General features: G+C 41.1%; 1 protein-coding gene across 1 annotated transcript in view; it reads left to right on the forward strand.

The window, feature by feature from the left end:
* The window catches only part of LOC135107235 (uncharacterized), a 30441-nt gene extending 10922 nt beyond the window's left edge, over positions 1–19519 (forward strand). Inside the window, 8 exon segments of the mRNA XM_064016895.1 lie at positions 3009–3706; positions 9599–9616; positions 9618–9653; positions 9655–9772; positions 10357–10563; positions 13143–13342; positions 13807–13968; positions 16419–19519. Coding sequence (XP_063872965.1) covers positions 3009–3706; positions 9599–9616; positions 9618–9653; positions 9655–9772; positions 10357–10563; positions 13143–13342; positions 13807–13968; positions 16419–16616 — 1637 coding nt within the window. The 3' untranslated portion in view covers positions 16617–19519.
* The last annotated feature ends 7200 nt before the right edge of the window (positions 19520–26719 follow it).

Here is a 26719-nt window from a genome sequence, read left to right on the forward strand (position 1 = left end):
AAGTCACTGACATTGATTTGTATATTAAGTTTGGCAGTTTGCTGAGTGAGAGCTCTCTGACACACAGACTAATAGATAGATAGACGTACAGCTAACACGTAATGCAGACACCGTGGCATAATGCTTACAGTAATTTTACCATTGCAGTTTTATCTCTGTGTAAGTAAACTTTTCATTCCCTTCAGGTCAGCCAAAGGTTCTTATTCTGAAACCCTTTGCTCTCTCATCATGACTGTTTTCGAAGGCCACAGAGATGATTAGCCTGGTTCTCGAGAGTGTTTCTCCTGTTAATAAGACAGAAATCTTGTTAAAAACCCGTGTAACTTCAAGTAGAGCTTTTTGAATGTAGTGGAAGTGCGGCGCTTAAGTGTATGGTCCAAACAGAAGCCCTAGAAATTCAGTGCAGCACGTCACTAGTCTGAACGTCTCTTCGGACACATCGGAGCAAAATAATTTCTTTATATGTTGGGCGAGCGTTCCGTAGAAGATCAGTGCACTTGATACCTTCTTAAAAGATAATCATGTGAATCGGTGAACATTTTGCATTAGTGTCATCATCCCGCGTGCTGCAATGGTGGTTTATGAAATTTTGTAGAGTTGACCCTAGGAACTCCTGAGGATTCTAATGATTAACAAGAATGGAAAGTACTTATGAATGGCATGAACTTTTTAACTGGTTATAAATTACAGAATATATACACCGTGAAGTCAAAGTTTACAGTAATTTATGAAGGAATGGTGACGTACGGAAGAGTGGGTGTGTGAGTGTGTTTGTGTGATTGACAACGTGAGCTTCCTGGTAGACGCGCGGCTTATTATGATTTTGCTGGCGTGGTCTCTCTCTCTCTCTCTCTCTCTCTCTCTCTCTCTCTCTCTCTCTCTCTCGTTTCTTCGTCTTCTTCCTCGTCTCCTTTTTTTCTTAATGATCTTGTTCTCCTCCTCCTCCTACCTGTTTTTCGCTAATCATTACTTTCTGTTCCTTCATTGATGTTTTTCTTTTAATTAGTAATGCTGAAACCTGAACATTCTCTTCCTCCATGTCCGTCCTCTCTCTCTGACATTGTATCCCTAACCTATGCACGAAAGGTCAAAGAGAAGGTCAAAGGTAAAGAGAGAGAGAGAGAGAGAGAGAGAGAGAGAGAGAGAGAGAGAGAGAGAGAGAGAGAGGGGGGCGGGGGATGGGAAAAGTGTTTAGTTAGTGTAACCCCATCAAATCTTCACCTTTCGATTTTTTCTTTTATTTTTGTTCTGACATGTTTTGTTCTCAGTTTTTTCTGCTTTTCTCTCTTCCTTTCTTCCATTCAGCCATTCCCCTTTCTTTTTTCCTTCATTTCCTCCCTCCCTTCATATTCCTTCCTCTTTTTTTCCATTCTCCCTTTTTTCCTTGTTTCTTTCCTTTTCCTTCCTTCCTTCCTTCCTTCCTTCCTTCCTTCCTTCCTTCCTTCCTTCCTTCCTTCCTTCCTTCTCTTGCCCCTCACTTCCTTCTTTCCTCTTTTTTTCCAAAACGTCAAGGAAAACTACAAAATAGTGTTAAAAAAAATAAAAAAAAAAAAAATATATATATATATATATATATATATATATATATATATATATATATATATATATATATATATATATATATATATATATATACACACACACACACACACACACACAGAGAGAGAGAGAGAGAGAGAGAGAGAGAGAGAGAGAGAGAGAGAGAGAGAGAGAGAGAGAGAGAGAGAGGAAAATACAAGTATGAATGAGGCAATATGACTTTCTCTCTCTCTCTCTCTCTCTCTCTCTCTCTCTCTCTCTCTCTCTCTCTCTCTCTCTCTCTCTCTCTCTCTCTCATGCAATACATAGGCTTCTTTTTTGTTGTTTTGCGTGGGCGAGGCTGTACAGTGATTCTTTTCAATGGTTTCCTGTTTTTTTTTTTCTGTTAATGTCAATGATGCAGTGCGTGGAGTTTGTCGGTGTTGTTGTTGTTGCTGCTGCTACTGATGCTGTTACTGCTGTTGTTAATTTTACGTCTGTCTGTCTTTAATAATAATAAAATAATAATGATCGGTTTATAAATCTTGCAACCTTATAGCTGAAAATCCACATGTTACATACTTAAATACTAACGTACATTACTATCATACGTATTACATCTTAAGTATACATTTAACCCTATGGAAATATCTTACAATTTGATACTGTGGCTGCCAGATGACGCTGGTCAACCTAGTAGACTACTTCCCGGATGGTCGGGCCATCCCGTGTGTATTTTTGTATTCAGACTTTAGCAGCGGGTCACAACTCCCGACTTACACCAGTTACTTAATCTCTGGTAGATGAATAGAGGCTACACTGTAAAGAAGTCCGCCCAAAGCCTTCTGACTTGACCCTGCATTCGATTTTGGGGCCTTCCGAGTGTGAATCGGGCTCGGTAACCACTGTCCCCCTCCCCCTTTTCTCTCTCTCTCTCTCTCTCTCTCTCTCTCTCTCTCTCTCTCTCTCTCTCTCTCTCTCTCTCTCTCTCTCTCTCTCTCTCTCTCTCTCTCTCTCACACACACACACACACACACACACACACACACACACACACACACACACACACACACACACACACACACACACACACACACACACACACACACACACACACACACACACGAGACCTGCAATGGCGTACCGCGTCACCAAATGGCGTTAGTGTTTGATTTATTAGCGCCGGATGCTCCACCTCCCTTTGAAGCTGGTACACACCTCCTACTGAAATTGTATGAGAGAGAGAGAGAGAGAGAGAGAGAGAGAGAGAGAGAGAGAGAGAGAGAGAGAGAGAGAGAGAGAGAGAGAGAGAGAGAGAGAGAGAGAGAGCCGATCGAGTTTCAGCTGACATAATTGAAATGTTAAAAAATAAATAAGTAAATAAAAAGAAGAATACCATCAACACTCTCCTTCCTATACAGTATGTAGTGGTAACTCAACTCGCTTTTCCCTCAGCGACATGAATATAACTTTATCTGTTCCTTCACCAGGAGTGCTGCGAGGGATGGTGACGTTGCGCGTGGCGTTGGTGCGGGGCTCCTTGGTGCTCAACGCTGTGCTGGTGCTGTACCTGTGCCTCACATGGATCTCCACCACGCCTAACCAGCACTCGCCCTCCGCAAGGGACGTCATCGACCTCTCTACCCCTGCCGCCCTCCAGTCCATTCACAATGGCATCAGTGTCCTCGAGAGCTTCAATATTGGAAAACCTGAAGCTGAACCATTAATGGTACCCTCCAACCCCCTGAACCAACCCCCCAGTGCCATGCAGGGAGATGAGGGCATGAAGGACGTGTCTCTGGGCGGCAGGAGAACACTAGGACAGCTTCCTGAACAGGCGGGGGCAGTGAACGGTGGTATAAATGGAGAAGCAGGGGCCGCGGAACAGGAGGAGCCACCCCGGGAGGTGCAGGAGAGTGTGGGGGTCACAGAGCAGCTGGTGGAGCCCCTGCCGATGGACCCTCCTGACCCGCCGCTGGACTCCCTAGAGCGCAAAATGTACCCAGACCTGAGGGAGTGCACCACGAGGCCGCTGCGACCCTTCTACCAGCAGCGGGGCGACTACTGGGTCTTGGAGAACTACCTGCCGGCGGTGATGTCGTTCCGGTGTGACGAGTCCATTACATATACCACCCACGGCGACTACACTTTCCTCGATAACCTGGAACCTCTCACGTCCCGCTGGCAGGTACGTAGACTAATGCTGGTGGTTTCTTAACAGCACAAAGAAACATGTGTGAAGTCTTTATAAGCACATACAAGAAATAAGGGGATAAAAGAATAGATTTTGCAATTTCTAGTTCGTATAATGGTTGAAGGTGGCTTTAGATCAAGAAGAAATGTTTAGAAATGGATAGTGAGTGTGGAAAGATGTGCATAATAGCAGAGAAACTGTTACTGGATGCTGTGAAGGTGGAGTTAGTAGTAGTAGTAGCAGCAGCAGTAGCAGTGGTAAACGTCCTAACAGCAGTATAACTATCAGAATTTTCATTATCGGTGAATCCACTAGCTCTCAAATATCAGCTTCTTCCATCCGTGATAAAGTGACGTGTATTTTTTAAAGATCACTTGAGGAATTTTATACAACTCTGGGATGCATTGCGTGTTCTGAGGGCGGTGCCGAGACCCCTGGAGGTTGGTGTGAGTGGCGTGAAGGGCGATCGAATTCAGGTAGTCGAGTCAGGTTACCTGATCGAATCCTCGCCGATTGGGGTGTCTGTCAGTGGTGGTGGGGCGAGGAGTGGAGGGGAGGGCGTGTGAAGTTTTAGTTCTGATGGTGATGGAAAGAGAAATAGTAGTAGTAATAGTAGTAGAAGTTATTGCTCTTGTTGTTAACCCGATATCTGTGCCTAACTTTAACACCTGCCGCTTACTCGTATCTTTCTTGTATGGTACCCTCACCTGCTCCACACACCTGACTCACGTGCTTACATCAGGTATAGCGGAACCCTTCTCACTTTGATGGTGCCTGTCGCTCCTCCGCGCTCAGGCTTCCTCGGGCAGACGTCCAACACACACACACACACACACACACACACACACACTCTCTCTCTCTCTCTCTCTCTCTCTCTCTCTCTCTCTCTCTCTCTCTCTCTCTCTCTCTCTCTCTCTCTCTCTTTCATTTCGCTTACCAACTCATTCCAGCCACCAACACGTACGCAAACAGACATACACCTGACAGCTACTAATGACGGATTTTGAAGTGTTACTTATATTTTTGAAATTATCCACATTCTAACTGCAGTGAAATATATTACAAGGTTATACATATTATGTGTGTATAAGTTCGAAAAAAAAATACATACTCCGTTACCTTGAAAATTTCTTTGAGATTTTGGTTCTTATCTGATCGGAGAGAGAGAGAGAGAGAGAGAGAGAGAGAGAGAGAGAGAGAGAGAGAGAGAGAGAGAGAGAGAGAGAGAGAGAGAGAGAGAGAGAGAGAGGCTACCATAACGGAATATTTCACGTGCTCCACCGTTACACACACACACACACACACACACACACACACACACACACACACACACACACACACACACACACACGTTCCTTTGATCATTGGAGTGTTGATGTTATATGAACAGTCTTCGGTTTCATTAACTTACCCTACACATCTTGTTTTAGAATAGACAATGCAGCTTATCACTAAAAGCCATGTAGGAGCCAACAAGTCTGCTGCTATTTGCCCTTCCTTTGCGTTTTCTTGTGTGGCTGTAGATTTTATTTATTTATTCACTCATTTATTTATTTATTTAGGATATCACATGTACCATTACGAAGTTTTAATTTTTGCTATTTTTGTGTTTTATTATTCTTTTTTTTTATTTCTCATAGTAAACGACACTAGCCTTATAAACCTTCCTTCCTTCCTTCCTTCCTTCCTTCCTTCCTTCCTTCCTTCCTTCCTTCCATCGGTGATACATATCAGAACTGAAACCAACAAAGTCCTTCCTTTTCTTCTGCCTATTTTCTTCTTTTTTTTTTCTTTTCAAAACGTCAGTATATCGCAACAATCGTGTCTTTTAATGAGAGAGAAAAAGTGCGATGAACAAGAATGAAAGACGAAAATATTACATTACACACTCTCTCTCTCTCTCTCTCTCTCTCTCTCTCTCTCTCTCTCTCTCTCTCTCTCTCTCTCTCTCTCTCTCTCTCTCTCTCTCTCTCCTCGTACGTGATCATTGTTTGCCATTATCGAGGGGGTATAATAGCTGGTCATGTTAGTTCAAGTCACCTACCGAGCTGCTTTGATTCCTGATAAGTCGATTCACAACTCCCTCAGGAACAGGACTGCATAATTTGGTATTCCACTCACTTTACTTTTATTTCTATATATATTTTTATTTTAATCTTTTACATTTATCTTATTTGTTTACTCTCTCTCTCTCTCTCTCTCTCTCTCTCTCTCTCTCTCTCTCTCTCTCTCTCTCTCTCTCTCTCTCTCTCTCTCTCTCTCTCTCTCTCTCTCTCTCTCTCTCTCTTTTGAGCCCGTATTGCGGAAGAGGAATTAGATAAATAGATAGATAGATAGATAGATAGATAGATAGATAGATAGATAGAGAGAGAGAGAGAGAGAGAGAGAGAGAGAGAGAGAGAGAGAGAGAGAGAGAGAGAGAGAAAGTACAAAACACCATGATTGATGAAAGTGTTCGATCGTACGAGAGAGAGAGAGAGAGAGAGAGAGAGAGAGAGAGAGAGAGAGAGAGAGAGAGAGAGAGAGAGAGAGAGAGAGAGAGAGTCAAAATAATGGAGTAGAAAAGTGTGATGGTATTGTGGTAGCGGGCGTCCATTGGCTACATTCGTGTTCCTGATGGAGTGGCTGATTGGTTGGGTACTCCTCTGTCACGGCCCAGCGTTTCAATCTACGCTCGTGTGTCAAGTGCTTGTTCAATAGCCGGGTTACTCGTTATTAGGGAGGACTAGAATCGTCTCTTCCACTGCTAGACCAACCTCACCTGTCGCCTGTATCTTGTTTCGAGAACTTTATTTGTATTCTGCAGTCTTTTAGTACGGTTTAAGGTAGGGATGTTGTGTTTACTTTTTTATTTTTGCGTATGTATCCCTTTTCATCATTTTTATTTAATCTATTTGTGTTCTGGAGTCTTTAAGTGATTTGTTGTTTAATATAGGAATATTTTGTTGCCTTTACTTTTTCGTGTCACTTTTCATCACTTTTATTTTATTTATTTGCGTTCTGGAGCCTCTTGAAATAGTCTTTGGTGTTTTCTTGTCTCTTTTTCTCTGTGTGTGTGCCATTAGTCCCATCACGAACACTGTTTTTAAGACACTCATTACATTTACTTGTGTATTGCAGCCTCTTACAATAAATAGTCTGGTTTAAGAAAATAACACCCTGCCGTCCCTTTTTTATCCGAGTGCACTTTTCTCCCCACTACCAACAACTTTTTTCGGAAATTTATTAGTGTACTGCAGTCTCTTAAATAGTTCTCTGGTATGACACATGATAAATGCCCTATCTCTTTATGACACATGATAAATATCCTATCTCTTGTTTTTTACGTTTGGCGTGTAACATTTTATTTAATAGCGGTCTGAATGTTAAGCCTTTCAATGCGATACCCAACAATCACGTACAGGAAAGAAAGGAGCGAACAAACTGGTTTTCTAGTGTCAGCCTGTAATATGTTTAGAATTAAGCTTACGTGGTAGTTTTTCATGCTTATTTTAGTATTATTCTATCGGAATACCCCCCCCCCAAAAAAAAAAAACACACCATTAGAGGGCACGGGATAAAATCTCGATAAGGACGTACAGGAAACGAAATAGTGTATTAAAGGGCGTTCTCGTGTTAGTATGTGTTAGTAGGGATGGTTATAGAACAAAAGGTAGGTTCTCGAGTGGTTTGCGACTAAGGCGAGGTGAGCCAAGTAGCAGTCAGAGTTAATAAATAAAGGTCTATAGAAAGAGAAGGGTCAAGCAGGGTGTGGTCGATATGGTCTCTCTCTCTCTCTCTCTCTCTCTCTCTCTCTCTCTCTCTCTCTCTCTCTCTCTCTCTCTCTCTCTCTCTCTCTCTCTCTCTCTCTCTCTCTCTCTCTCTCTCTCTCTCTCTCTCTCTCTCTCTCAGTGCTTAGGATTGTTAAACGAGAGAGAGAGAGAGAGAGAGAGAGAGAGAGAGAGAGAGAGAGAGAGAGAGAGAGAGAGAGAGAGAGAGAGAGAGAGAGAGATTTTGAACTTTTAATGTATGATATTTGTCCGAAGAAGTTGTTTACAAAATTGCTGGAAATACGTTTTATAATTGCAGATATAATGGAAATAATTGCATTCACTTAATCTGCTTGCTCTTTTCTGGCCACTTGCGAAGAGTGCCAGTATGTTTATTAAATAAGTAATTCTTTCTTGTTACGCAGTATTAGAAAAAGAACACTCCTTAAAAGCACATCAAGTTTCAGAAGATTTGAGTAGAATTATCCACACACCAACACACACACACACACACACACACACACACACACACACACACACACACACACACACACACACACACACACACACACACACACACACACACACACACACACACACACACAGGTAAATAAGTATTGGTAAGTAAATATTGGAAACTCAATTATTGCTAACTCTCTCGGCTCTTCTGTTTGTCTATGAAAGCGCCAGTGTAAACGGATTAATTTTCTTTTTTTATCGCTTCTTTTTGCATTCGTTTTTGTGGCCTTCGCCGGTCTCCCTGACACGATAAAAAAGATAAAAAGAAAGAAATAGTAACAGAATGAAAGCACACACACATTGCAATAAGTTCGTATAATGTGTACATACGAAATTATTATTTTTAAGAAGTCTCACAAAACTGGTACGAAAGAATCAGGACCAAAGTAAAGTGGGGAATGTGAATCTGTCATCCTGTGCACTCATTTCGTGTTCCTGTGGATTGTTAAGTAGTAAAAGCGAGCAGGGAAAGCAAGGTGACCATTCCGTAGTTTTCAAGGATGATTAGTTTAAATTATACCGTGAGTAAAGATTAAATAGAAGAATCGCTGTGGAAAAAAAATGTTAACTACTTGCCTTGCTGTTCATTTTACACACACGCGGAGAGAGAGAGAGAGAGAGAGAGAGAGAGAGAAGAGAGAGAGAGAGAGAGAGAGAGAGAGAGAGAGGAGAGAGAGAGAGAGAGTTTGAGTTTACATAATGTCTTAAAAATAGGACCACGCGCCCCTCAGCAGATGTTTCCTTTCCTCACACACACACACACACACACACACACACACACACACACACACACACACACACATACACACACACACACACACACACACACACACACACACACACACACACACACACACACACATCCTTCCCTTCCCTTCCTGTTGCCTCCCTAAACTCGCTCCGTTTTCCACTCTGTCAACCATTTCCGAGCCTCCCCCAAAAACTTTTCCTTCTCCCTTCTCTTCCCTCGCATGGCTGCAGAGAGTTTGTTTTTCCACCGGCTACGGCATAGATACAGTAGCCAAGTAAACATAAAAGTAAAGTATTGTCAAGGTTTGTAGGCCAGAATTCATTGTACACCTGTGATTTGTAGCTTGAAAAATGCACGTGTCTGGTCCAGTCTGCTCTGAATACAGGGTGCTTTAGTGTATAACGTGGGCTGTGCGCCACTTAAGGCAGTTGTAGTGGATAGCATGACTCCTGCACGTGTTTGCTTCCCCGTCGTGTGTATTTGTACGTCAACCAGCTCCCTCCTTCTCCTCCGTCCTTGTCGTGCAACACCCCACACCTACACCAGTACGCATTGATTGTACATAAATACACACACACACACACACACACACACAACACACACACACACACACACCACACACACACACACACACAGGTGGGAGAGGCAGGCATTCAGACAGACAGACACAAACAGGCAGGCAGACAGACAGAAATGGATGCTTTCTTCCCTCTCAAGGTGGAGATAAAATACAACATTGAGGAGTCAATAATTATGTCCATAAACTCACGATAACGTGTGTGTAACAGCTCGATTGCTCACTCACTCAGTCACTCAGTCACTCAGTCACTCACTCACTCACTCACTCACTTACTCACTCCTCGCCAGGGCCCCGTGAGTGTGGCCTGTGTACGCTCCTGGCGATGACTTCAACGCTACGGTCAAACACCATCCTGTACCTTCGTGATTGCTGGGCCGAGGGTATCAAGAAATACGTCACCTTCCACCTCTTCTTCCACGTCACCCACACGCCCAAGAAGGTGAGGTGGATTTCAAGGTCACGCGAGGGAATGATGTGTTGTTTTTTCTCCCTTCCTATAATGTAGCTATTATTTTTATCTCTACTTCCTGTATTGCCATTCTTCTTTTCTTGATTTCTTTTCGCTGTTATATTTGTCGTCTCGTTTGAACTGGGATGGGTGATTTTATTTTTTTATTTTTTTTTTATTTTTTTAAGGTATCTTTGGTTATTTTTTTTCTTTGTAGAACTCCGTCATACAATCAATTAATTATTCTATATATATATATATATATATATATATATATATATATATATATATATATATATATATATATATATATATATATATATATATATTTTTTTTTTTTCATTTTATGGTGTGTTTTATGCTTTATTCTCTGGATCTTATCATAATTGACTCTTATTTTGTCTATTTTTTTGACCAACATGTATTTCTTTTTCCCACTACAGACTTCTTTATTTATATATTTTTTGATATCCATTTCTTGCAAAATATACATTTTTAATCTTGTTTCTCTTGACTAATAATAAATCACGAACTATTACTCATTATTACGATTATTTATACCAATGACTGCAACCCGTCTTCCTCCCATGGCATCAGATCCCGTCCACGGAGGAGGCTGCTCAAGAGGAAGACGGACTGTGGGCAGGAGCCGCCTCGCTGGGACCAACGTCACCACTTACAGGCAGCAGAAGAAGCTCTTGTACCCCGTGAATGTGGCGAGGAACACCGCCAGGCAGGCAGTGCAGACCTACTTCGTGTTCCCCTCAGACGTGGAGCTGTACCCATCCATCAACTTCATCCCTGGTGAGAGAGAGAGAGAGAGAGAGAGGAGAGAGAGAGGAGAGAGAGAGAGAGAGAGAGAGAAGAGAAGAGAGAGAGAGAGAGAGAGAGAGAGAGAGAGAGAGAAATGTACAAAAAAGTAAACAGATAAACATGTAGTTCAAACCATTAGTTATAAGACCGAAGAGAACACAGACACACACACACACACACACACACACACACACACACACACACACATCACACACACACACACACACACACACACACACACACACACACACACACACACACACACACACACACACACACACACACACATCGAATTTTGTCGCAACAAGAAAATTATTGCATGCTCATTTCGTGTTTTCTGTAAGCCACCAATGTCCTCGTCCCGCCCTTCGTACATTGGTGCAGTAAAAACACTTCAATGGAAAATCAGCCGACCAGACACATTTCCTCTTCCGCGACTTTCAAGGACGAAAAAGAAAATGTTGCAGAACTCAACCTCCGAAGGCGCTCAATAGACTAAACCTGAATAAGTTGTTCTGCTGTAGTGGGGAAAACAGGTGTGGTATCCGAGCCTGACTTAATCTTGTAACGAAGAGGACGCGTGTTTGTTTGCTTTCATGGTTATTGTCTTGTTCAGTTCTTTTGTTTATAATTGTCTTTTTACTGTAGTCTTTTTTTTTCTCTCTTTTTTTAAGCTTCAGGTTGATATTATGTTAGTTTTAAAAATATTTATGTTGCACCATACGATTTGAACCATCATTGCTGCGCTCTCCCCTCCCCCCCCACCCACACACACAAAAAAAAAAATCCATTACTTCTTATTCTATACTGCTTATTATTTATTTATTTATTTATTTTTTTTTTGTTTTTTCACTTTGTAGGGTTTAAATATTCTACAGTTTTTATGCACTTCTGGCCGGTGCTGTATGACCTTGTAACCGCAGCGAAAAAAAAAAAAAATAATAATAAATTACTTCTCTCTACTTACTCTGTTACTTTCGTCTGGTCGAGGACTCTGCAGCCTTGTGTGGGGAGAACATTTGCGGTGGCAACAGCTTTCACAAATCGTTGAAAAGACCACGCATAAAAACAGCAAAAGAATTAATGCCAAGCTTTTAGTTCATGTATGTATGTGTGTGTGTGTGTGTGTGTGTGTGTGTGTGTGTGGTGGTGTGTGTGAGTGTGTGTGTGTGTGTGTGTGTGTGTTTAAGTGGGGCATGAGACAGCACAGGTGAAGTGAGCATATTAATGAATGCACAGGTGGTATTGCATAATTTATATCTTCCTTTTCTCAGTTTGACATGTTTTCTGCAGTTATTTTTATTAAGTTTCTTTTTCTTTCATTTTTCAGTCAATTCGTAATATAATCAATATGTCACAATTAGAGGTAAACTTAGTAATATGCAAATTTTTTTCTTGTTTTATATTATTTTTGCTATCCTTGTTCTATTTTCCTTCATTGTTTTTTTCCTTCGTCATGTTTATTCGTTTGTTGTTTCTTGGTCACTCTTCTGTCTCTTTGTTTGTCTTTTGTGGGTCCTTTTCTTAAATTTAATTGTCTGATTATCTTCCCTCTATTCCTTTTCTTCTTTCCTGAATTTCTGTACTTGTATGTCTGTTTACCTTTATCTTCCGTCTCTCTCTCTCTCTCTCTCTCTCTCTCTCTCTCTCTCTCTCTCTCTCTCTCTCTCTCTCTCTCTCTCTCTCTCTCTCTCTCTCTCTCTCTCTCTCTCTCTCTCTCTCTCTCTCTCTCTCTCTCTCTCTGTCTCCATTCACGTCTCACCTTGGAACAATAAGACAATAGAAAAGAAGATAGACACACACACTCGAACTTCCCTTCCTCCTCGTAACATATCCTTAACTGCACAGTCTATGTAGTGAAAGAAGTGCCGGAAATTGAGGGAACAAGATCGCTACACCTTGTACAACATTGACTTTATTTGATATTCTTTGTTTTGTTTAATGGGAGAGGCAGTTAGTATTACTTTCATTCGTATTTTTTTTTCTTCCTTTGGGTCTTCCTCCCATGTGCATAAGAGTTAACAAAAAATAAACATTGAACGGTACACCAAGCGCATCTCACGGTAACCTCAAAAACTACAGTATGTTATTAAATTTCATGGTCTTACACCGCAAAGACTACTGATCCTATTCGTCATGTAGTCGTTTGGGCAGAAGAATGACAAATGAAAAAGGGAAAGGAAAGAAAGAAGGCTGATCGAGATGAAAGGACTGTATGAGAGACGACTTGGGAAAGGTCTGAGTGGTTTGCTTTTGGCCTGTGTGTATTGCTGAGAAAGAAACAGTCTCCCCTTGATGAAGTTTGGAGGTGTTTTTGAGTTTTCTGTTTTTGTCAGTGATAAGTAAATAGATATACAATTATATAAGTAAATAAATAATGTATGATATAAAAATACGATCACTGTTTTCCTGGTTTTGTTTATTGAGGCTTCGTTGTAGTAGTAGTAGTAGTAGTAGTAGTAGTAGTAGTAGTAGTAGTAGTAGTAGTAGTAGCAGCAGCAGCAGCATTTATTGTTGTTGTGTTGCTCATTCACCATCACTATATATTAATTTATTTATTCTTTTTTCAGAGTTCTTCCGCATGCTGAAGCGTCCGGATACTTCCAACACAACCAATCCTCGGGTGTTCGTTTTCTCTATTTTCGAGGTGCAAGAAAATGTTGCTGTGCCCGAGACGAAGGAGGAACTGCTCAAAATGCTGGACAAGAAGGAGGCGATTCCATTCCACAAGTTCGTGTGTCCCAAGTGTCACAATGTCCCCATGTCCAAAGTGAGTGAAGGGTCATATTTATTTTCCTTTATTTCGTCTTCATTTTTATCGATTTTCCTCATCCAGTATCTCTTTATTTTATTTGTTTCGGGGTTGCGTAAAATTTCGTGTCTCTAACGCCACGATGTTCCCATATCCAGGTTCCTATCATTATTATATTGTCACATATGATGAGTTTTCGGAGTCTGTGGGGCTCGTAAAAAATTCATGAGCCATTAATGCCATAATGTTTCCATGTTCAAAGTGAAAGTGAGGTCTTACTTTCTCTTTCTTTTATACTTACTTTTATCACTTTCTTCTCCTTCATTTACATTAGATAAGTCAGTAAAGTTTCACGTTTAATATTTGGTTTTGTATTTCGTGGAGGAAGTCAGATTGGTCGTTATCTTGAATGGTTATGAAATAGTAGCATTGAAGAGGACGGTGCACATATTACTGTAGTATACATAATTCCACTCCCCCAGGAATGGCTCAAAGGCCCCGTTAAACCTGGGCTGAGTGTCTTCCACGTGGGCAAGCGGCAGCCACCTTACCATAAGTGGGAACCAATATACGTGGGCACCAACAAAGAACCCCTGTACGATGAGCGGCTCTCCTGGGAGGGCAAGAGTGATAAGATGACCCAGGTGGGTTTTACATATGTACGGGTTGAGGGAGGAATCTATTACCGGAAATACTAACGGTGATAACAAATACAGTTATAATGGGAAGTCAAATAACTTGCCCACATTCACTTCTATGCTTACTTGTACGTTTTTTTTCTGTTTCAGTTAGTGTACAGAGAGAATTACTAACAAAGCATTGATTCTTGTTTTGATATTACCATTCGAATTTGTTGCTCTCATTTATCTTTTTTTTTTTTTGTAGAAATTAAACTACAATTACTCATTATGGAGGATGTTTTATATCTTATGACTAGGGATTTCTTAAATATATGCCATTCTAATGTAGGACTTCGTATTTGTCTTCTACACAATGCCCAAGCTTCTGCTACTTTAGTGATGTATAGGATGCTTTGTTTTTGCACGTTACTGTCGCTTCACTGGCCACTAAGTCTAGAAGGAATGTTGGTGCAGTGTAGACTTATCTTTCAATCTACAGATAAGTGGATCCGCAGTTTTGTGGGCCAACATGTTTTTCCTTCCAATACTTGATTTTCTGTAGATCATTCGATGAAGCCTTTACTTTTTTTTTTTTTTGTATACATTTGAAGACCTGGTAATTCTGACAACACTAGATGAAGCTCCTGTGTCCTGCCAGTTTGGAGGTCTCATAAGCACTGGGATAGATGTGCTGTGAACTTTAAACTTTTGACACAGCTGTGATCTCCGTGAACGTTTCCCTTTGTGTTTCATCACACAAATGGGCGGTCACAACCTACCTTTTAGGGGCAACTCTCTTCCTTCACATAGACATTACATGCACCAAAAACATGTACTCATTGATGTCAGATTCAAACTTAGAAGTGAAAAAAGGCTCCAATAATACCATTTTTAGAGTTCTCGACTGGGAAGGAGACCACAAATGTCCCCAGGTCGGACTGCTCTTCTTGTACCGATCCTAAGTGTCTTGACACACCCATGAACCTTTTTTTCTTCACTTACTTTAGCAGCATTTGCGGCCTTAGGTCTAATTTTCAATCCGTGGAACGTCACATCTCTTCTACTAAACCTAATCTCTTCCTCACTGTCTGAGGCAACTGACAGTAGCCCCTTTGTGTTCTCTCCTATTTCTCTATTCTCACTTTCAATCCAAAGCTGGATGTTGCATCTATGTGCGCAGTGACTTAACTTGGTCTTGTGCCCACGCTCTTGAATTTTCCAAATTTTCTGCCATCTGGCAACGACTACAGAGTTACTCCCAAACAAAATTTACGTGTTTTATACCTCTCACCTAACTCCGCTAGCTAAGAAAATTTATTTGAATATTTAACTTTCAAACTCGAGCATACCTTGACTCTTCCCTCTCGAGATCTCTATCTTTGGAGACTTCAGTGTTCACCAGCAGCTTTGACTTTCCTCTCCCATCACTGACCATCCTGGTGTACTAGCCTTTAACTTTTCTATCCTCCATGACCTAGAGCAATTAGTGCAACACCTTACTCGTATTCCTGACTGTCTTGGAGATAGAGCCAACATTTTTTACCTTTTCCTAACCTGTAATCCTACTACAATCCGTCTTCTCAGTTGGACTCCTCCGATCGCAACTTCATATCTGTATCTTGTCTTATCGCTGCAATCACTCCTCAGGATCCCCCCAAAGTGAAAGTGCCTCTGGCATTTTACTTCTACTAATTAGGGGTATTATTCTGGTTTTCCATAGAATGACTACTGTTTCCGTGTCAGAGACCAATCTCTGTGTGTTGAGCGCATAAAAGAAGTGTTATTGTCTGGCATAGAGGTGTACTTTCCTCACTTATTCTCTCCCACTAAATCTTCCAAACCTTGATTTAACTAAGCCTGTTCTCGTACTATAAATGAAAGAGAGGCGGCCCGCAAACTGTACTTGAACCTTCTATCATTTGAATCTCATGTGCTTTATATCTCTGCCCAGAATTATGGCAATACTGTTCATTAGCTCACCAAAAACTCCTTCATAAATGGAAAGTGTCAAAGTCTTTTTAGATAAAAACGACCCTCGTGACTTTGGGCACTTAGCCAAAAAATTTTCTTCTTCATCTTTCCCTTCTTTATTTCAGCCTGATGGAACCACCGTCTTCTTATCTATCTCTAAAGCTGAACTCTTCGCTCAAAACTTTGCCGAAGACTTTACTTAGATGTTTTATGGCTTGTTCTTCCTTATCCTTCACCCTCTGACTACTTCCTGGGTCCATTAAGATTCTTCATAGCAATCCTTTTGAATACTCCTTGCGAACTGGCACTTCAGTGGACCTTTTTTTTCAGCCTTTTTGTTGCCCTTGGCCAGTGCCCCTCAAGTGAAAAAAAACAAAAAACAGACGCAGTAAAACTTTTAGAATCATAGCAGATAAACAGAAGGTTATTCTGGTGACATATGTGTCTAAGAAGCAGGCGTAATTTCATGTGGGTGAACTAATATGATCTGTTGGCTCTCCCAGATGTATATCCTGTGCGTGCGTGACTATGAGTTTCACATACTGGACAACGCCTTCTTGGTGCACCGGCCGGGGATCAAGAAGGTGCATCGGGACCTCATGCGCGACAAGGTGGTGGCCAAGCAGAACACCGCCATCAGGAGCAAAATTCTTCCAGAGTACAAGACAATATTTGGTGTTCGGAAGAGCTGTGTTATATGATCCTCCGCCCCCTTTGGGTATAGGCCTTAGGAATCTATTTATGCAATGAATGAGTGATTGTTATTTTTTTAACTAGTAGTATTATGGAGCTCAATTGAGGTTGGCAAATGAAAGCCGGTGTTCATTGACATCCAGCATTATCGTCAATCGGTAGTATAGGCTTCAAATGGTGAACTGTTTTATAATTTTTAGGATACCCACTAATACTGAGTGTTGTCAGTTAGTATTTCTACAGTGCGTGATATATTTTTTGTGTCAGCTGGCAGTTCCTTGGAGGAGAGCTACAGGTAATGCAATGTTCCTCTCCCGCTCTCAGACCAGGAAAAAATTGAGTTGTTGGAGGCGCCGGCGCCCGGTTGTCAGAACGACTTAGTGCAAGGACACAGCCTCCTTTACTTGGCACTTCCTCGCACCTTGCAGCGCTCCTGGAAAAGCAAACGCGTGTAGCCTTGTCAGTCTACCTTAACGCCACACACACACACGCTGACTGCACTTATTGTGTGGTGAGGATCAGATTGGGAACCGCTATTGTGTTACTCGCTGAAGGCAACGAAAAATGCATAAATCGTGGTAAAGAAAAGGATGAGGTCGTGTTATGTTGCGTCAGCAGACGATTCATATGTCCAGTAATACTGAACCGGTGTGTGTTTGTGTGTGTGTGTGTGTGTGTAGGATTTCAAAATAATGATACCGAATATGTGTAAGAGAGAGAGAGAGAGAGAGAGAGAGAGAGAGAGAGAGAGAGAGAGAGAGAGAGAGAGAGAGAGAGAGAGAGAGAGAGAGAGAGAGATCACTTTAATAAAATATAATGTGTGAGCAGCTTTGAGTCTTGGAAATTTTTGGAATTTCGCGCCACCAGTCAGCGGGACAGGCGCCACACGTGTTTGCAATGGTGGGGAGGCGAAGAGTGAACTATTACAGCACACAGCAGCACTCCTTGCCTGCCTGATCTGCTGGTGTGACACTCGTGCTGCAGTGCTGGGAAGAGTGCGGTGGAATACTCAGGCCAAGCTGGAAGGGTAATCCGTGTTTGTCACATGAAGAATCCTCAGTAAGCACGCTTGACATTCGCGGTACAGCAGAGGGGCAGTGGGTAGTCGCTGGGGAGCGCGGGCAGCAATGCATTAGGAATGATGTCATTCTGGCAGTCATACTAAGCCGGACTCATGTATACCAAGTTATCTTCACTGACAGATTATTTTCCTACTCTCTAATTCAATAGTTGCATTTGTTCAGCTGGCGGGTGACCAAAGGGCGTGACTAGTTGCAATTGTATGTTGATTTTGCACCTGAGCAAGGTTAATTTTGTAGGCCACGAGTTCCTGTACGTGCCTTCCAAATAAGTAATACGAATGCAACCCGAAGAAGACCAGCAATTTAATTTTTAAGTAAGCCGTTCTTTGAAACACGCAGCAACGTTTATCAGTATTTGGTACTTTGCGGGTAACACTCTGAGGGAGGTGTCCCCGGTGAGGGTGAGGTGTTGCTAGGGAGGCGGGAAGTGTAGCGGTGCACTGTCCGCTGACACGAGTTTACGTACTACATTCCGTCCTTTAGTGCTTCAAAGCATCTTGGGATCAGTGTGTGTGTGTGTGTGTGTGTGTGTGTGTGTGAGAGAGGGAGAACTTGTACATTAACGATAAAAAAACATTTAAGTGCCTTATCTCACTTTGAAGCACGAACTCAGTGCCTTGAATCACTATGGCAGTCACAAGAAGAAAATTTCCCGTTAGACGCGTGCACGAGTCTTTTGAATGTGAGACAAGTGAGAAAGAGACGGCAGCTAGGAGCTCACGTTTCTAGTAGTTGCGTGTGACATGTGGGAGGAGTGGCGGGCAAGGATGGTTAAAAACTCGCTTCATTCAGTAACATGCCCCACTCGGCCCATCTGTCATATACTATATAAGTGTGTGGGTTTAGATTCACGCTTCTTTGTCTCATGTTTAAAAGGAGCGCATGTACGAACCCGTGTGTAACGTGAGTCTGTCTCTGGCTGTATTACACCGCCACAGCCACGCGTGTGCTGGAGAGCACACTGTGCTCTCCAGTGTTGCACACTGTGTACCAGCACTGTGCCTTGGTGTGTCCATAATCCCAGGTGGTGGTCGTGCCTCAGAAAGCTTCCAGTTGACATGCCTTTCATCGTGCTATGGAAAGGCAAGTATTTTGTAAGCTATTTATTTATAAGTGTTCAGTAGAAATATTCTTGGTAATGTGATGTTGGAAACCCCCAGTTTTTTTTTTTTTTTATATATATATATATATTTATTTTTATTTTTTTGTTTATTTATTTATTTATTTATTTATTTTATTTATTTTTTTCTATTGGCTCAATAATGTTTGACTCAATAATGTGTGTCTTTATGTGCTGTTTCATGTCGTCCAGATATTGCATTTATGTATGAAAGAATCCTGCTTCTGACAGTTCACCCAGACAGTAAGAGAAATAAAAGACATCACATGGCTTCCCCGAGAATTGTCATCCACACACAGGGTATTCACGGAATGATTCATGTGTTCCATCGGTTATACTTAATTATGATTTGCGGAGCGCAACTTTCTTGCAAAATATTTTTTTTCCTAATATGTATCTTAATTTTTTGCTAATTTTCTGTCCCTTTTTTTTATTTCTTGTTTTTGGTGATGATGGGTAAAGAATCTTTAATTCTTTTAGAAAGGTAATGCATACATGTTAACTATTTTTCTCTCAGTTTTGTCTTTTGTCATTTTCTTTTAGTTTTAATGATGGCGCCCTTCCGTGCGCGCAGTGTTGGCTCAAACACGTAGAATTTCGTGTTATTTACTCATTTCATTTTGAGCAGGTCTTGACTGATGTGTGAGTTCACTTGTGTACATCTTTACTTTCATGTCGGTAATTTTCTCTAATAAAATGGTAAAACATCCCTGGCATTTTTGTTCGTGTTTGCAAGTGATTATGTCAGTGTGTATGTACATAGCTTTTACGTCATGTCCTGATATGTTTAGTTCCTCATGCACGCTGTGTTTGGCATGAAGCTTGCTTTACAAATGTAGTTCTTCACCAACAATTATTGTGTCAAATTATCAACCATTTCTATGTTTTATCCCAACTGCTTTTTTACGAGGCTTTAATTGAAATTCCTGGAGTCAAGATTTTTTTTTATTTGTTTTTTTCTATGATTGTAACGACAGTTTAATGAAAATTCTGTTCTTAATATCCCTTGTTATCCCAGGATACGTAAGCATTTATGGAGAGTGGTTGAGATGCTCCAAAACACAAGACTGTTCATACCCCTTCCATATGATTCGTGGCACACATAAGAATCCACGGGGTGCAATTCCGGGGTCACGCTAACTTCAAAACATAAATATTCAAATCGTATCTCACAGCATTCCTCATATAGAAGGAAATTTCATGGAAGAAGCTTTACCTTAAATCCTAGACAGGCAGTCAGCCAGACATTGTCTTGGTCACTGTGCCTTGGTGTGTCCATAATCCCAGGTGGTGGTCGTGCCTCCAGTTGACATTCCTTTCATCACGTTATGGAAGACCAATATTTTGTGACTATTTCCTGTAAATAAAGAAAAAAACAGCGAGTCAGTAACTGATTTTTATTTGGTCTATTCCATTTTTATTTGTTATTTTGTTTCTTTTTTAGTTTTTTTTTTTTTAAATATGACCTGAGAATCGGCACATTTTTGGTGGCAGTGGTAAGATTGGCCAAAATTCTTATTGGCACTACTTAATAATACGTGATCCATGTTATCATCTCCTACCTCTTACGCCTAACTAATATATTAAGCGTAATTTGTTACTATTACTACTACCGTTAATACTAATATGTTAAACCTTCAGTCTGGATTTGCGAAATAGTCTCGCTTTAGAGAATTATATAGTCGCTCGGAATACGTTACGTCCAGTGCGCGTTTTTCAAACCGACAAGGAAGTGAGTGGGGATACGGGTGAGAGATTTTCAGGGAGGACTAGTGCAAACTCTACCTTCTTGAGTGTAAAAAACGTGATACAGTAATATAAATGTTCTCAGTTCTTTCTTACTGCTTAAGCAGATCTGTTAAAGTCGACAGGATTCTAACAGTTATTTATGAAAATTTCAACAGTATCCGAACACTCATAGGGTACTATAGACCTCAGCTCTTTCCTGCTTACTGGCACAGTAAGTAAGAGAGTTACTGATAAATTATACCTTCGTCACAAGAGGAGCAAGAACTACTTGACCTATGACATCGCAAATATTGGACTATGGATTTAATAAATTAACGACAAGGTTAGTAGGTGACAGCTTGGTTAGCAGAGCCACTAGTCTCTCTAAATGCTCTTTCCATGTGTCGCTGTGAGTCACAGCATCATCTATACAACAACACATCCAACACATTCAAGAATATCAGCTGCGAAGAAATTCATCAACCTTTGAAAAGTAGCAGGGGCATTAGTCAGGCCCTAGAACAAAACATTATATGCATATATCTGTCCTATCGTGGTGAAGCACGATATTCCTCTAATCCTAGGATTCAAAGATATCTGCCAGTACATCATAAGTATGTCTGTTTCCCTACTTGATCAATATATTTTTCGACTCTATGTAGAAGACAACTAACCTCACATGTTACTTTGTTGACCTTTCGATGGTCGACACAAGAGATGGGAACCGTCAGGATTGGCCGCGAGAGTGACAGGTGATCTTCACTCGTTCTGCGCTGCTTCGACGAGTCTCCACCTCAACATGTACCCCGATTCTTCCTTGGTAATTTCTGCCTCTTTATGACTCACTCTGAGGATTGCTTCCATGGTCAGCCTCAGCTACATCTACATGATGGTAATGCAGTGTGGTGTGGCCTGGCATGTTTCTGGACAAGTCTTGGTGTTCAGCAAGGAGGGTGTACGTAGAGTTTCTCGCGTTGTTTGGGGTTAGGGTGGTTAAGCTTCTCCGTTACAGCATCCTGGTCCACAATGTTGTCCTTCCATATACTAGCTCCACTGACAGGTAGCAAGCTTTCCTCCTCCTCTTCATTCTTCTCCTCCCCTCCTCCTCCTCCTCCCCTTGGCTCGGTGATACTGCACAGAGGGGGACATTAAGCCTTGATAAGGCTTGAGCATATTAATATGTCAGGGGTGGTGGAACTTCCTGCGATCAGGAGTTGAGATAGTGTAATCAACTTATAAGACTCGTCTGATAACTTCAGATAGTTCAGTCTATTTAGCCTGCAGATGTCGTCCTTGAATTGGGAGACGCAACGGGACTTAGTCACCTTCCATATATATATTCCCTCACGACCCCCATTGTCTTACCATGTCTTCATTTTGCGTTGAGAAGATTTTAGATGATTTCTTATCACAGTAGTCATCATAGCAAAAGTTATTCCATGAGCTGACAAAACCTGCAGAGGTTGACAAGGCGGCGACTGATGCTGGTGGCGATGCCATAGACTCAGTTGAAAGTCTGCATGCTGGGGATGATGCCTGAAACTATAACTTTATTATTATTATTATTATTATTATTATTATTATTATTATTATTATTATTATTATTATTATTATTATTATTATTATTATCATTATTATTATTATTTCCTAATCATCTGCCGGTACTTTTCAAGGTCCCCCGATCTTGTCCTCTGCACCTCGTTGGTACCAGCGTGGATGACGTAGGTAGTGTTAGTGGGGGCAACCCTCGTCATTTCGTCCATGGTAGTAGTGACTACGTCATCCACACCTCCACCTAAGATGCAGAAACACTTTCTAGTCGTGAGAGAGAGAGAGAGAGAGAGAGAGAGAGAGAGAGAGAGAGAGAGAGAGAGAGAGAGAGAGAGAGAGAGAGAGAGAGAGAGAGAGAGAGAGATGCTCCTCAACATGCCTCAGATAAGACTGCAGGATAAATAATAGTGCATATCACCTAAGTGCAGTAAAAACCAAGCAAAGGATGAAAGAAAAATAAGTGTACCGCGTTGTACCGGGTGAGTGTGTACCTCTCTATTATTTATCCGCGCTGTCACTCATATTCCCCACGTAGATTTCCTTACTTCGCCTTGTCCATTCTGTTTGAGTCTCACCCAATATTTAGTAGAAGAGTTGCTCTTGACAATAACGTAATCAGTATTCATCTAGCTTACTAGTTTAATCATTAAAAATTTCAGAAATAGCGTGTTTTATTCATACAAGCCAGCGCGGGGTGTAGCTGGCGGAGTGTGTGTGCATACTCGTATGTATGTATGTCGCCACCCCCCACCTTTTATTGTACCTTCTTTTCTCCCTCTCCGTAGTAGCAAAGTGGGAGAGTCTTTGGCGCACTTTCCCAGTCAGTCACTACCCAGCGCTTAAATGGGGTGGCTGTATTGAGACAGGCAGTAGTATCTGGCGGAGACTGGGGCGGAAATACAGCTAGTCGGGTCAGTTTCTTTAAGGGGATAAGTGAGTCATTACCGGCCATACGCCCCAGCTTACTTAAACAGCATAGGAGTTTTCATAGTAGCCTGCCAGGGAGTGTAATTGCCAATAACACAGGGACTCCTCGGCCGCGTGTGGGTGCCGGGCTGAGTGTGGGTGTGGTCCAAGTTCTTGTACAGTGAGAGGTGAATCTCCTGTGTGTTCGTGGGCACTCGTCTATAGTCGTGTCTTTTTTTGGTAAGCTTGATTAGCGTTAATTGCTACTGCATCAGGTTCCTGGAGGGTGCTTGACCTGCAGTGGACTTAGTGATTAGCAGTGTAGTGAAATTTACTCCCTCATCAGGCCCTGATCAGGCCTGCCGTCCAGGAGGCTGTAAACGACGCTACTCTGCTAGTTGTTATAATACCTCGCCAGAAGTGGATGGTCCGTTACGAGGGCGATATTCTCCCGATGTATTATATCTTTCTAGACGTGGATGACGTTTCTTGCCCAGTTGGTAGAATTTGCTGTAATTGTTATATTTCCCTTGCCTGTAGATGGGTAAAACAGACTGTCGACCTCAGTAGTGTGACCTGGCATTACGACCGTTAAGAAAGGTGCATGAGTCAATAGTGAACCTTGTAACCCATATTAAGACCTGCACCCGTTCTCGTAGGAGGTGACTAGGGGGAAGCTAGTCCATGTCGGGAGGGGGTTACACTCATACCGCTTTTCTGGACAGGGTGAAATCAAAAGCTTTTCGTCTCATCAGCTCCTCTCTCCTAACTGACTGTCTTTAGACTTTCTCATCGCCGCAGTGTTGCATCTCTTTCTATCTTCTACCGTTATTTTCATGCTAACTGCTCTTCTGATTTGCTAACTGCATGCCTCACCTTCTCCCGTGGCTCGCTGCACAAGACTTTCTTCTTTCTCTCACTTATATTCTGTTCATCTCTCTAATGCAAGAGTTAACCAGTATTCGCAATTATTCACCCTTTTCTCTGGTAAACTCTGGAACTTCCTGCCTGCTTCTATATTTCCATCTCCCTATGACTTGAATTCCTTCAAGACGGAGGTCTCAAAACACTTATTATTTAACTTTTGACTGCCGTTTTGAACCCTATTCGGGGACCGGCATCTCGGTAAGTTTTTTTCTTTCTTTTTTCTTTTTTTTTTTTGTTGTCCTCGAATGGTGTCTCTCCTGGTAAAAAAAAAAAAAAAAAAATGTGGCAATTTTGTGAATGGGCTGGAAACTGTGATCATAACAATGGACTTTACAAATCCTTGCCCAGATCCTGCAGATTTGTGCTGCAGCTGACCTGGGTGAGATATCTTTATTCATCGGGATGTCTTCTTTTGTCAGTAAAGGCATCTTGCGCATACGAAGAAAACTGAAACTGTCGCACCCAACCGATAAACATCATCCTGAACATCCATGGTGACTGCTGTAACATTGCAAGTGTAGCCACGTCCTTTGTCACACTCAGGATTAGAAATTCAAACTGTAGCACCACGGTCAGCTGGCAGAGCTGGTATCAATATTTCCATAGTTTTAATTGTTCAAATGACTTCATTTTTATAACCTCTCTCGTGTAACGAATGCTGCTAACTGAACCACGGGTCGTCGCAAAGAGACTGTCAGAACCTTGTTTACGAACTTGGATGAACCAGAACTAATTCAGTACCTCGTTTGCTTCAGTTTGTTCGTTTCACAAATTGGCCAGAACGAACTCGGAAATATATACATATATATGATATATATACATATATATCATATGATATACATATGATACTATTTTACACATTGCCTTCCGTTATAGGAGGTATACAGAATCTCTAGATGGTATTTTATGCATTTCCGGATTTCAGTAACATACAGTATATGAGGAGACACAAAGGAAGTGCTTGCATGAAGTGAAACACTGTAGGCTCACTCCTACACATCTATGCATATGTGTCCAAGTATGTATGGATGTATGCATCTATAAGTATGTATGCATAAATGTAATATGTAATACCACGTACGTATGCACCCATCCACTCACCCACGATCCACCCACTCACTTGTACCGCCACACACCCACACACCGGCTCACCCACATCTATCCACACATTCTGCTGATGTGGCAAGAGAGTTTTATTTCCTTAGCAACGGCAACACACACACACACACACACACACACACACACACACACACACACACACACACACACACACACACACACACACACACACACACACACATACATACAGAGAGGGTTGGATAGGTCGATAGGTTTTGGTGGACGGTTGTATGTTTGGGGATAAGTGTAAGTTGGTGTCTGGGTGGATGGATGGAACGGTTGATGGATGATGGCGAGTGGTTGGATGGATGGATGTCGAAGAATGAATGAGTTGGTGGATGGCTGGGTGGATTGGTGTGTGTGTGTGTGTGTGTGTGTGTGTGTGTGGCGAGAAACGTAATAAAAACATCAGGACGATACTTTTATTGGCGGCAGGTCTACAGGTGCACGTGCAGGTGTATTCATGCAGCTGCAAGATAGACTGAATTGCGTGAAACACGCATGTACCTTCTCAAGTGCATCAAGGTATTGTTTTGTAACAAAAAATAAATAAAATAAAATAATATATATATATATATATATATATATATATATATATATATATATATATATATATATATATATATATATATATATATATATATATATATATATATATATATATATATATATATTTTTTTTTTTTTTTTTTTTTTTTTGTTACAAAAAAATATCTTGGGAGCACTTGTGAAGGAACATGCGTGTTTCATGCAATTCAGTCTTGCAGCTGCATGAATACACCTACACGTGCACCTGTAGACCCGCCGCCAATGAAAGTAGCGTCCTAGTATTTTTGTTACGTTTCTCGCCACACACACACACACACACACACACACACACACACCACATTGTTTTTTGTTTTTATTTATTTTGCTGTGAGAAATGGTGAAGCACTCTACTGACGCCATATTAAAAGTAAAGTTCTTTTTGACAAAACACACCTTCGTTCAGAGCAATTTGTTTCACATAGGTGGAATTATTATTTTCACTGCATCTTTGCAACCAATGCCGCAAACAGTGCACAGTTCTTTGTGGCTGTCCTGTCATAGACATGTACTTAAACCCACAACCACTCTTCTGGAGAGAGTTACTAAGGGCTATATTTGTTTGAGATATTTGATGCTTACATGCCATTAACACGTAAGACATTACATCAATATGAAATGTGCGAAGAAATTTGGCACAATTTCCGGGAAAGTGGGGCAGGTGGGGGGTCAAAAGTCAATTGACATGTAGAGATGTGACAGTTGACATGTTCAAACTGGTTGTTGAGGTTAAAAAAAAAAAAAAAAACACTATTTTTCGATTTTATTTTGTTTTATTTAATTGTTTTTTTTTTCGGGGTTGTGCGGGTAGGTATATTGATTTATTTGTTTTATTTATTTATTTTTTGTTTATTCTTCATATTTACATGTATATCAGTTTAAATAAGCAATTAAAAAGTAATTTAGGAGTTTGGAGTGCTTTTTTTCTTTTTCATGTAGGAGGGGGACAGGTCAAGAGCATTATATATATATATATATATATATATATATATATATATATATATATATATATATATATATATATATATATATATATATATATATATATATATATATATATATATATATATATATATATAAGGCCCAAAGAGGTG

The sequence above is a fragment of the Scylla paramamosain genome, chromosome 15 (genome assembly GCF_035594125.1).
Source record: "Scylla paramamosain isolate STU-SP2022 chromosome 15, ASM3559412v1, whole genome shotgun sequence".
Classification (NCBI taxonomy): domain Eukaryota; kingdom Metazoa; phylum Arthropoda; class Malacostraca; order Decapoda; family Portunidae; genus Scylla; species Scylla paramamosain.